The sequence below is a fragment of the Prionailurus viverrinus genome, chromosome D3, assembly GCF_022837055.1.
Source record: "Prionailurus viverrinus isolate Anna chromosome D3, UM_Priviv_1.0, whole genome shotgun sequence".
In the NCBI taxonomy this organism is placed as follows: Eukaryota; Metazoa; Chordata; class Mammalia; order Carnivora; family Felidae; genus Prionailurus; species Prionailurus viverrinus.
The window spans coordinates 54,722,209-54,735,124 of NC_062572.1; the positions used below are offsets into that span (position 1 = coordinate 54,722,209).

A 12,916-nucleotide genomic window follows, 5' to 3' on the forward strand; every position below is an offset into this window, starting at 1 on the left:
TCTCTCCCTCTCACTGCCCCTCTTCTGCTCACGCACTCTCTTGCTCAAAATAAGTAATTTTTTTTAATTCTCTCATGAGGAAAAAAGGTGAAAAGTATTTGAACTATATGTTTTATAATTATCCCCAATTTCCTTGTGTTTTCACAATTAAAATACCTTTTGAAATTTCAACTTATTTATGAAAGGAAAATGATTCTGTAACAAGCAGGAGAGAAGGAGACACTGTGGGAAATGAATTTCAAAGATTTCCAAAGCTAGAGCATATTTTCAAATCAATAAACAAGGCACCTTATAATTCTCTCCCTTAGGTCTCTTGATTCAAATAAAAATAAAGTCCAATTTCTCTTCCTCTGAGTCAAACTAGAAATTGCATAAATCATAATTTCTGAGGTATTAACGTAATTATCAGGAAAACAATATATATAACATGGTTTCAATAAGGTCACATTAACACTAGCAAACCTCAAATATTTAAAAATAAAACAAGACCCAATATTTCAATCGAGATTATAGCACCAAGTTTCATATACCTACTTAAGTGTAACAATATTACAAAGAGACTTTTCTAGAAAAATGCTATATAAAATGTTTTTAAATCATTGGCTAACATGCAAGGTTATCTGCTTTAATCCCTTTTACTGATCTGATTAAGTAAATTACAATGTATATTTCTAATAATTAAAAACACTAACAAATTTCAGATCAACCTATAATTCAGTCACATAGTCAGTGCAGATTCACAAAGAAACACATGATCCTGGTTGTCTTAAAGGATGTATTTGTCCATTCTGTCCATCTGTATTCTGGAGGAAAAAAAATTCTTCACCATGACAGCCATCTCCGCTCCAGTAAAACATGATGCTATAAACAAGTTAATCTAGTTTTTAAAAAGTAAGATTTCTTCTATGAAAGATCAAATGATATAAGATGATTAATTTAGAGAGGTAAACCTGTCAAGCACTTAACTTTTTTTCACCCACCAGTTGGGGTATTTGTCAGAAATAAAGTTCCCAGGGTCCAGAATTACCTAAGATGTGTATTAAAAATGAAACAGAATCAGAATCAGAATCTCAGGTGATAAAACGTAGGAAATAAGTTTGTTTATGCAAACCACCTTAAGCACATTCATGTTTGAAAACCACTGCTTGTAGTAACTCTTTAAAAATAACATTTGTAACAAGCAAAAAATTAGAACGTCCTTTTACATCAGTTTAATTATATTAAATAAATCCTCTTTACACAGCTTTCTAATTCATGCACAGCTCATTCAGACATGGAAGAATCTAAGTTTACCTCCTAGTATAATGGTATCATATGATGATTTGGTCGAACCAAAGACTTTCACACACTCGAGTAATTAATCATGAAAACATAGATGCAAGCAAAAAGCCATATTTATTATGCCTCTGGAGAAAAAAACAAGTTAATTACAAATTTCAGATTTAAAATTACTAAGTATGTTTTCCTAAACATTTCGCCACGCCACGCAGCCAAAAATATAACTGCTGACGAACACCCTTTAAGCTATCTTTCCTATTTTAACTGAGGGTTTTTGCTGTGGCTTTAAACTAAACTTTGCCAAGTTTTGATATGACTAAAAACAAGTATGCTGATGAAACATAACAAATCAAGTTGGCTCACTACAGGATACTAGAGAAAAATAAAATTGGGGTGTTACCTGAAATTGCCCAGTGAATCCAAGACATGAGATAAAAATGTCCAGTACTAACTGGAGTAAAGTCTTAATTTTGCAAAGGCGTGTTAATGGTGGTGTAGATATCCTCAGAAAACCTACTTTCAACCTTGAATCAGCCTGACCTTCACCATAAATCACAATATTACCTGTATAGTACTCTCTTTGCTACTATTCTGACAAAAGGCAGAAATGGAAAAAAATAGTCTTTTAAATATTAAATCACTGTGTCCTCCAGGAATTAAAAAGAGGAAAGAGAAGAGAAGAGAAGAGAAAAGAAAAGAAAAGAAAAAAGAAAAGAAAAGAAAAGAAAAGAAAAGAAAAGAAAAGAAAAGAAAAGAAAAAGCAGATACAGAGGGAAAAGGGGAAAAAAGGATGACAGATGACAGGGAGAGGCTGTTCTGATTAAACTGGTAAACTGCAGTCTGAGGCAGTGGTAACAACAGCCAGCTCGGTCTAAAGCAGCCAGGAAAATTGACAAGGAGAATAGTGCACAAATCAATGCTCTTGGGAATTCCCAAAAGTGACCTAGGAAATCCGAGCTCTAGAAAAATCACTGCAATGTACCTCTTTCCACTGTCTCCCTGCAGTCTCCCCATCCACCCCCACACTTACTTAAGACAAACATGAAACGCAGGCTTGAAAGGGAAAGGAAGTCATAAAAGGCAATGTGGGGGTGGGGGGACAGGTGGAGGAACAGGTCTGCCCCTAGGCTGGGTGAGCAAGGGTGCTGTGGAGGTTAACATAGCATAACTGAGTGTAAGAGGCTATTAGAAGTCTCACCAGTCTCCCAAGCAAAGCACCTTCTCCAGCCTTAACAGGTGGTCATCTACCCCCGGATTAAAAACATGCTTATGAAGCACTTATTTCATTGTTTACTGACAACTCAGAATGCTGTGGTTTCTTAAAATCTGCTTCATGGGGCACCTGGGTGGCCGAGTTGGTTAAGTGTCCGACTTCAGCTCAGGTCATGATCTCACGGTTCGTGCGTTCAAGCCCTGCATTGGGCTCGTGCTGATGGCTCAGAGCCTGGAGCCTGCTTCAGACTCTGTGTCCCCTCTCCCCCACTCATGCTCTGTGCCTCAAAAATAAACATTAAAAAATTTTTTTAATCTGCCTCTTTGTAACTAAACTACCTTTATGGCTATCTGACGCTATCCAAAAAAGTTTCGTCTCTCTTCTACGTGGTCTTCCTTTAAGCTGAAGAAGACAGAGCTCATATTTCCCCCAAACCATCTTCCAGGGCAACAATGATCAGGTCCTTCAACTCACGCACAGTGGAAGAGTCAGATACCCCAAGCTGTACATTTCAGCTCTGCCAGAAAACTACTTCAGCTCTTCCAACAACAACATGTGAGACTCCGGACAGGTGACAATCTTTGGGAGCCAGTCTTGCCTTCTCTTTCTTTACAAGACTATTCCATTAGCATGGGGCTGGGGGTGTGGCAAGGACAACTCTATGAAGCTCCAACAGTGAGGCAGAGGGCTACATTTGGGATCTTTCTCCTGTAACTTCTTTCTTTGCACAAAGATTTGGCTCCAGAGACACCAAGGCCTCTGGGTCCAAGGTTCCCATGGCCCCGGCCCTTGAACAGAGGAGCAAACCTAGAGGCTCCAGTGGGGAAACAGGCAGCCATAGCTCTGACCACCAGAGAGCCTAAGGCCTACAAAGCCAAGTGTCCTGATAAGCCTTGTAGTATATCCTCTGATAAACAGGCTGGCCACACGATGGGCTAGGAAACTACCCACTGTATATAATAACACTGCCTCAAGAGAAAAATCCATCCTGTTCCCAGCTAAATTCCAACTGGTATTTGGAATACCTGCCACACAGAGACTACAACCTAGATTAGGAGTTTCCCTTTTAAAAGTATCCACAGACGTGGCTATTTTTACCTTCAATAAACATTAAAAGGCAGTAATGGTAAACACTGCTGCAGAATAAATACATCACTTACCTCGTTCTGCCACATTAACAGACCTCAAATGTATTCATGAAAGAATAACATGAAGAATGGTATTTAGCATTGTCAGATTTCAATGAATAAATTTTCTCTTCAAAAATACCTAATTTCGGGGTGCCTGGGTGGCTCAGTTGCTTGTGTCCAACTCCGGCTCAGGTCATGATCTTGTGGTTTGTGGGTTAGAGCCCCACATTGGGCTCTGTGCTGACAGCTCAGAGCCTGGAGCCTGCTTCAGATTCTGTCTCTCTCTCGCTCTCTGCCCCTCGCCCACTCACACTCTGTCTCTGTCTCTATCTGTGTCTCTCTTTCAACAATAAATATTTAAAAATTAAAAAAAAAAAAAACCTAATTCCCACAGGCCCCTAGGATTTAGATTCACATATACTGAAACAACATAGTGGAGTTACGTATGCTGTTCAAGGATGGCAATCTGACTGTGGTAGGCAGTCTCTAAGAATGCCTCCTATTCCCTTGATTGTAGACCAAACTGAGTGGCTCTTTTCTGAGAAAACACGGCAAAAGTGATGAGGTTTTGTGAGCTGCCCTGTAGAGAGGCCCATGTGGCAAGAAGTGAGGGAAGCCTCCAACTAACAACCTGCAGAGAACTGAGGCCCTCACTCCAACAGCCCTCAAAGAACTGAATCCTGCCCAAACCTACATGGGTGAACTTGGAAGGCTCCCCTGTGGAGCCTTCACCCACAACCCTGATCAACCCTCAATACTCTGTAGCCTCGTGAGAGAACTTGAACCACAGGCATGCAGCCACACCATGTCCACATTCCTGGCCCATAGCAACTATGAGATAATACATATGTGTTCTTTTAAGCTCCTACATTTTGGGGTAATTCACAAAATTATAGATAACTAATATGCTGACCAATCCAATTTTCTCTACTGTTCCTAATTCCCAGCCCAACCCTCCAGAAACTCCCAAGGTGTCTAACATCCAACATCCCAATGGTATTGATTAGTCAGCTGGTAAGAGAACAAAGGAGCCGCCCTACCAACAGAAGGGACTGAATTAGAAACATTCAGCCACTCAACAATTCTTTAGTAAGCCTCTAGCATGTGCCAAGGCAGAAACCAAATCTCTTAACTTAGTTTAGGAAACAGTTCACTCTATACTTAGATTTGATCAAATAAACTGAGCCCCTCACTCTAAACAGATAACTCAAACACCTACCTAATCTAGTATGAACTCCCTCAACCTCCTTCTCCATATTCATCTAATTTTTTGCTACAGCAAACATCTTTATGTCCTCTCTTCTCCCATCTCCAAAACTAATGTACCTATACGCTTTATCCCACTCTACCTGCTCTAATTCCAATCTTGCTCCCTTTAATCCATTCATAGTGGTACCGCCTAAATATTTCTGAAATGCAAATCTGATTGCGTCACTCTCCTACTTAAAATTTTTTTTTTTTAAATTTTTTTTTCAACGTTTTTATTTATTTTTGGGACAGAGAGAGACAGAGCATGAACGGGGGAGGGGCAGAGAGAGAGGGAGACACAGAATCGGAAACAGGCTCCAGGCTCTGAGCCATCAGCCCAGAGCCCGACGCGGGGCTCGAACTCACGGACCGCGAGATCGTGACCTGGCTGAAGTCGGACGCTTAACCGACTGCGCCACCCAGGCGCCCCTCCTACTTAAAATTTAAGCTCAATGGTTTGACATTGTCCTCAGGCTAACGTCCAAGTTCTCATACCCAGTTTACAAGGATCACTCCGACTGGACCCATGTGTATCTCTCTGGCTCCAGCCCACACTCCTCTCTGTACTCTATGCTTTAGCCCCTAACTTTTTTTTTTTTTAACTTTCCATTTCCCCCTCACCTCTTAGCTTTCAAATATTCCAATCTAGCATGAAATATTTTTCCCCCAAGCCAATCGTTTAAGTACCTAATTTAAGCTTCTGGCCGCAGCTTCATCTTTGTCTTCTCCATAATGCCTAAATTAGTTTAGTGCCACCCCACAACCGGTGCATCCACAACAAATGGCATTTCACTCTACTCTAGAATAGTTATTCTTCAGTTGTGAGGATTTCTCACTGGTTATATGGTCTGTGAAGACAAGGACCTGTGGATCCTGTTCAATGCTGAACCACAGTGTCCTGTAGAGACAAACATTTGCAGTATGAAGTCTTCCTAGATCACATGTTATAATCCGTTCTCTACTTACCTCCTACTTACCAAATCGGGAATTCTTCTAAGCATTAACCCATTGCAACACTTGTCTTGCTAATCATTTTTCATTCATTCATTCACTCACTCACAAAGGCCTCACTTCATTCCTATGATCTCTCTCTCCCTTCATTTTCCTGTTCCTATTTCTCCACTTGCCCTAAGTTGTTAGATTTCATCCATGGCTATCTTCTATTCAGCTTCCACAAGCTCTCCTTGAGTGGCCATCCAAACTTCCCATGATGTCAACCACATTGACTGCCTATGTGAGACTGGGGAATGAATAGGGTAACAGAGCCTTTTGGGAAACTTTTCAAACTACACTTAGGCCTCCTCCTATTTTGATTTAATCCTTAGCACCCCATGTTTACCAGTAACTGACATGATGAGTTACTTCTACTTGCAGGAGTTAGTTTTATCACTCAGGTGTGTTGGGGGAGAAATAGGTAAGTACCATTTACATATATGCTGAAGACAGCCAAATCTCTCTTGTTAGACGTCTCTCCAAGGCTCTAAGTTCTTATTTGCATCTTCCTACCTACTGACATGTTCTTCCTGGATATCCCACACTCTCTCTAAAGAGTTAGGATATCCTAACTCACTCTCTCTAAAACCAAAATAGCTTCCTCAAAGCACATGCCTGTCTATACCTCCTACCAGCCACCTAGCTGTCTAAGCTGGAATACCAGCATCCTCCTAAAGCCTCTCTCTTTCCTTCAATGTCACTACTCACATCCTCTCAACTCTGTCTGGATCCAACTATGACCTTGATCAGGTTCTAATATTCTACTTTCTGGGCTACTGAAATAACTTCCTACCTGGTCTCCCTGCCACTGGTTCTGCCCTTTATCAATCATGCTCCATGCTAAAAGAAATGCTCTAAAACAAAGGATTGCATCATTCCCCTTTTCAAAACTTCTGATGTTTCCTGCTACTCCCAGGACAAAAATTTGAGCCTGGGATGAGTGACCAGCAAAGAAAGGCCCGGAGGAAAGAAACCACTGACACCAAGACCCAAATCAAAAGAAACCCTAAAAGGAGCCATGTAGGTCAGAGAACTTGGTAAGGAAAACACCAGTGGACCTTTGACACACAAAGCAAACTTCAACAGCTCAAAAAGAACACAACCAGGCTCACACAGCCAGGGCCAGGAGGCTAAAGGGCTATGATAAGAAAGCTGCAGGGCAACTTGCCACCTTCTGAGCTAGCCAAGAGGAACTCAGGCAAGGAAAAAAAAAAAAAAATTAAATGGGCATCAATGTTAAACATTCAGGAAAAATCAGTAGAAATACAACTACAGGATAAATGTATAAAAGCTTTGAAAATGGATACCATTGTAAGAAACAACTGAGACGATTTCATATGGAAAAAAAAACTGTGAAAGTAAACTATAAAAATTTAGAAAAAAAATGTCAGGGGGATCTCAGCAACGACCTAATAAGCCACCGTCTCCCATAACGCATACCCCTGCACACAGACCCGCACACTCTGACCACCCATCAGCTACACCAGAAGTAGCAGAGCTCAAACAGCCCAGAGGCCTGAACTAACAAAGCACTTGCCGGGTAATTCCTTAAAGGGCCCATAGGAATTCAGACCAAAGTGCCCCAACCAGATTCCACCTCTACTCAAAGAATAAAACAGCCTGTCAGCATGTCTAGGAAAGGTCAGAAGCTCTGGTGAGTCAAATAGACAGTGAAACCCCATTCCCAAAGGAGTTATGCAATCTTCTCCGCCATACTACCCCACTAATTATAGGCACATCAACTCTTTTTCTTAATCATAGACAGCTTCAATAAACCTGTGCGAGTCAAGTCCAGCTTCTCTCTGCCAGGAATTTTTGGGTCCTCGACACCAAAATACTGGCTGACCTGCCACTCCACATCCTAAGTGGTAGCGGGGTGGAAATACTTCTGTTTTTAAGTACCTTTGCCCATGCTGTCCCATTGCTTCGTCCGGAAAACTCTCAATGGCCTGCTCCAACCATCAGCACCTTCTGGAAATCCTTAACTAGCCCACACTCCACAAGGCATGCTTTCCAAGGACTGGCTATAGCTCTTTCCTGATGTTCATCCCATTGTAGCATGAGGGAAGTAACTGTGTCTTAGTCATCTATCTTCTGTGCCTCAAACAATGTCCAGCCTATGTGAGATACTCCACTTGTGTTTGCTGAATGAACTTGGAAGTCAGCTCATCTTCTCCTTTGATACTATAGCAGGAAAATAGAAGTATGTTGTGTTGGAAGTTACAATGGAAACTGTTTCACGCTAAATGGAATTTCACTGGCAATCCAGCCAGGTCAAGACCTTGGGGGGAAACTGCACTCATCTTTTTGCAATCCTGCACAAAAGCAGAAAGAGAATGAGAAACAATTAATGGCTCCTGACTCTACCAGGTGGGCTAGGAGAAGTGGTCTATGGACTTCCTGGGGGGGGGGGGGGGGGGCGTCTGCAGACCAATTTCCCTTGGTACTAAAGTTCATGATATAAAGACTATCCCTGTATTTCCAGCATGAATTAGAAATTTCAAGGAAAATGTTTCAAAATATTCTCAAGAATAATGAGCTTAGAGTTTGATGGAACTCATTGTAGCTTAACACCCATTAGCCAAAAAAATTGTTGAACACCAGAAAACACTGGAAACGAAACAGATCAGGCTGTGTACAACTGTGTGGTACTACACAGAGGGAAGAGAGGCAGGGAGGGAGAAACACAGGTAAAGAAGACTGAGGAAGAGGAACTAAAAATGGCAGACCGATTGCCTGGGGGAAGGCACATGACAAAAATACGTCTCTGGACCTAAAAGGCAGGAAAATATAATTAATGTCTACTCATCAGGTTGGTATGGATAGGAATAATATGGACTTTTTAACAGAAGAGATTTGAAACATTTATTTAAGATCAACAAAAAGCACCCTCTTACACAACATATATGTTGTGTAACATAACATAACATAACATGAAAATTTTGCCCCAAGATGTAATTCAGGCTAAGAGATTAATTATTTCGGGGCATCTGGGTGGCTCAGTCAGTTACGTGAGCATCCGACTCTTCATTTCGGCTCAGGTCATGATCTCACGGTTTGTGGGTTCGAGTCCCGCATCCAGCTCCCTGCTGACAGCGCAGAGCCTGCTTGGGATTTTCCCTCCCTCTCCCTCTTTTTCTCTGTCTCTCAAAATGAATTTTAAAAACTTAAAAATAATTAAATATGAATTATTTCAAGAAGATTCTCTGTACACCTCATGCAAATTAGTTAGTTATAAGAACCTAATTAGTTTGGGGTACATCTCATTAATAAGAAATGTGTCATGAAATGGGAAGTGTTCATAAGCATCTCTGTAGCATACCAAAGTACCATGGCTATCTTAAAAATCAACTTGCGCACTGACTGCTGCATTGTGAGCTGAACTAGCCACATTTTACATAAACTCATTTTTATTTTAGAGAACTGACAAACTATGGTTAGATTCCTGTGTTTGACCCACATTTTCCCAAAAATGAACAAAGTGAGCCGGACACTCCAAAAAAAAAAACAAAAAAAAAAAAACTGACAGTATTTGTTGCCAATGGTAAAATTTGAGCTTTCAGGCAAAAATGTGAATTTTGGAAAACTGCTTCCCAACACTTAAAAGAAAAATAAGACTTTTTTTTCCTGCTAAATAATACTTGGTTTGGGAAATAGACAATATAATAAATTGATAGTACTTTGTAAGTTTTGATTTTCATTCTTAACTGGCTTTAATCAACTTTTTTAAGTTATAAATTATAAGACCCACAAAAACAGTAGCTTAAACTGTGTCAGCCTAATTGTCTGTATGAAAATTGCCAAATTTTTTATGACATATCCTAATGTTATGGCAAACATTAAGTATATAAGTGAGAAAAATGTATTAGTAAATCACATCAACTGAATTATAAGAATCTACAGATTCAGTGCACCAAGAAAAAGGGATGACTAAGAAGCAACAGCTGGAATTTATTTCCTTTGGTTAGCTTTTTGAGTAACCTAAGTTCAAAGTTACTCAAAATACCAAGAAACAAAACTGTTGCCTAAGTGCAAAAAAACTTTTTTCTCCAAAACCTCTCAAAGTTAAATATCTGATAAAATAACATCACCCAAAGTTTTCCAACCTTTAAAGAGAGAGCTACATGACAAAGTAAAAATTGCTATAGAATGAAGAGTTAATTTATTATTTTTTAAATTTATTTTGAGAGCATGCATGCACGGGGGAGGAGCAGACAGAGAGGGAGAGCCAAGCAGGCTCTGTGCTGTCAGTGCAGAGCTTGACGCAGGGCTCAATCCTACAAACTGTGAGATCATGACCTGAGCTGAAATCAAGATTCAGCTACACTTCACCTACTGAGCCATCAGGCGCCCCGTTAAGAGTTAATTTATAAGACTTCCAAAATGGCAGAAGATTTTAAGAACAGCCACCAAATATTTTGGTTAACTACTCTCAAATCCACCGAGCTATCGCTGTCATTTCTTCTACAGGTTTCCAGGGGATTTTATTCAGCCTAAGGAAAAAACTGCATTAAAGGAAAATAATATTTTAAAATATTCACACCTCTTCAAACTTTAACCTAAACTTCTATTTTGGGATACATCAAGGTTTCAACAATTTATGTCTTCTCAAGCATCATTATCTGAGTTTAAACATCTTACCTGAATCCAAAAATTTAATCAAGAAAAAAATCATACAGTGATTCTGTTTTAGGAAATAAAACCATCTCAATAAGGTTTGCTTCTTCCCTCTCCCCTGAAAGTCATTAATATAATCTACTATTGCACAGGACAATATCCTGATAACAATTCCATCTCAAAATTTTGCAGTTGTTTTCACTGTATAAGAGGCCATTCATTTTTGCCTGAACCAAGGAGAAATGGCACTGGCTCAAAAGCCTACCAGTGTCTAAAAAGAAATAATAGGAGATCCACATTAATACTAAGTTAACATTAAACTCATATTTCACACTAAATACACTAACATTAAATACATACCATAAATATTTAACATTAACTACATAATAACCAGGAAAAACCCAGAAAAAGTTTGGGAGACACGATGTGTTTTAATCCCACATGAGGTTCCTAGGTTTTAGTCACTAGAATGCCACATTGGCACCTTTTCAACCAAAGGGGGCTGAGTAATTAGAATATATAATAAGCCAATTCAAGTAGATTATTAAGAAGGGTATTTAGGCCAAAGGCCCAAAAAATGATAAGTAGGATAAAGTTAAGCTACAAACTATCCCACAAAATTGTTGTTTTAATCGTTATTTTATCTCAGAAGTCATCCTAACAGGTAGCCGAATCTACCTACCCTTGAAAAGCAGACTAAATAATGGAGCATTGTTTTCATAAGAAAACTCATCGCCTAAAAATTCCTGAAGTGTGTGGCACAAATGTTCACTGACCCCATTCTAAAAAAGTGACCTAGAACATTTGGTAACATACATTCTTGAACTCAATCACACTCGCTGGCGTTGGTTTCTCCACCATATTTTTACAATCAGCTATTATATCTGAGAGTGTGTGAATAAAACTACGATTAAGCACTGAGTTTAAGCTTAAAGGACCCGATATTAAGTGAATAACGCTGTCAGGAATACTCAAGAAAGCAACCAGGGCATCCGGGGTCACCACACCTAATTTTGCTGTGTCCGTTTAATGCAGTCTTCAAGTTATTCAAACGTGCACAAACGAAACTCACTCACGTACCAAAGCCATGCCCCCCAAGCAGTTTATCTGACACTCATGAAATCACATTTCAAATAAAACGCTTTCTGCCGGGCCCCTGTTCGCACGCCTTCCAAATCCCGTAAGTGAACATCCTGCGTTTCCTTCGGCGTGACCAAGAGAAGTGAGGGTGTGTCTCGGTGCTTACCGATGCCTGGAGCCACATAGACGAAGTAGAGGCAGGACGAGGAGAGGGAGAAGAAGAAGATGAAGGCAAGGAGGGAGCGATTGGAGACCCGCATCATCCGCTTGAGCACAGACATCTTCCTGTTCCCGGCCAGCAGCTCGGGCTGCGTTCTCAGGCCGGACTTGGGGGCACCATCCAGGCCCTAAACTTCCACGAATGGGCTAAGAATAGCGAGACTGCAACGGGGTCCGCGTGGGGAGGCTCTGGGGGAGGGCCGGGGCGGGAAAGAGGAAAGGGGAGGGAGGCAGCGCACGGAATGAATGGGAGGCCGGAGAGTCGGGGGAGGGGAGGAGCGGGGGGGGGGGGAGGCAAGGCGGGGTGGGGGCCGGGGACAGCAGGACCTGAAGAGGCCAAGGAAGGGCAAGGACGTGCGCTTTATCCCCCCCGGCAGCGGCGGGAGGAGGGGCTGCAGGTGGGGAGAAGCGCGGGCTGCACGCCGCGGCGCCCCTGCGGAGAGGGGCAGCAAAATGCAGCACGCCCGGGCTACCCGCGTTCGCCGGGGTGCGGGACGCGAAGCCCCCGCGCTCCGGAGGCTGCCCGCCTGCGCTCGGCAGGCCTGCGCCGCCGCCTCGTCCGGGCCGCGGCGTCTCGTGCCTGCGCGGGGCTAGCGTGGGCGCCGGGGCCGCAGCCGGCGCGCGCGACGCGCGGGGGCCCGCGGGGGCCCTGGGGGCCGAGGAGCTGAGCGCTCGCGGACGCGCAGCCACCTCCTCATGCCGCGCCGGGCCCCGGCGTCCCGCGGCGGCCGCGGGAGCCGAGCGCAGGCGAGGGCGGCGTCCCGGCTAGCGGCGAGCGCGCTCCGACCCCGGCTCCTGCCACCGCCAGCTGCCCGCCCGGCCGCAAGGGCGGCAACCGCAGCAACATTACCGCCGCCCGCCCGGGGTCAGGCGCCCCCGCCGGCGCCGCCCCCCCCACTCCGCCCCCGGACACCAGGCGTAGAGCGACCGGGAGACTCGCGCTGCGGGCAGAGCCGGGGGCCCGAAGAGGAGGAGGCCGGGCGCCGTCGGAGCCGCGTCCGGATCGCAGGAGGGGGCGGGCCCGAAAGGGCGGGGAGGAGGCGGAAAACCGGGACCGGCGGGCGCACCCGGAGACCCCCGCGGGGCTCCGCGCTCGGGCTCGAAACTGCAGGCGGCGCTGCCCGGGCACCGGAGGAAA

At 43.2% G+C, this 12,916-nt stretch overlaps 1 protein-coding gene across 3 annotated transcripts in view; it reads right to left on the reverse strand.

Annotated features, from left to right (window-relative positions):
• The window catches only part of B4GALT6 (beta-1,4-galactosyltransferase 6), a 70,060-nt gene extending 57,693 nt beyond the window's left edge, over positions 1-12,367 (reverse strand). For 2 of the 3 annotated variants that reach the window (XM_047828451.1, XM_047828449.1), the window contains exon 1: positions 11,726-12,367. In XM_047828451.1, the coding sequence (XP_047684407.1) occupies positions 11,726-11,840 (115 nt within the window). In that variant the 5' untranslated portion in view covers positions 11,841-12,367. Of the gene's footprint in view, positions 1-966; positions 1,028-11,725 lie in introns of all 3 variants that reach the window. The other variant, XM_047828450.1, reaches the window with a different exon arrangement.
• Between the last annotated feature and the right edge of the window lie 549 nt (positions 12,368-12,916).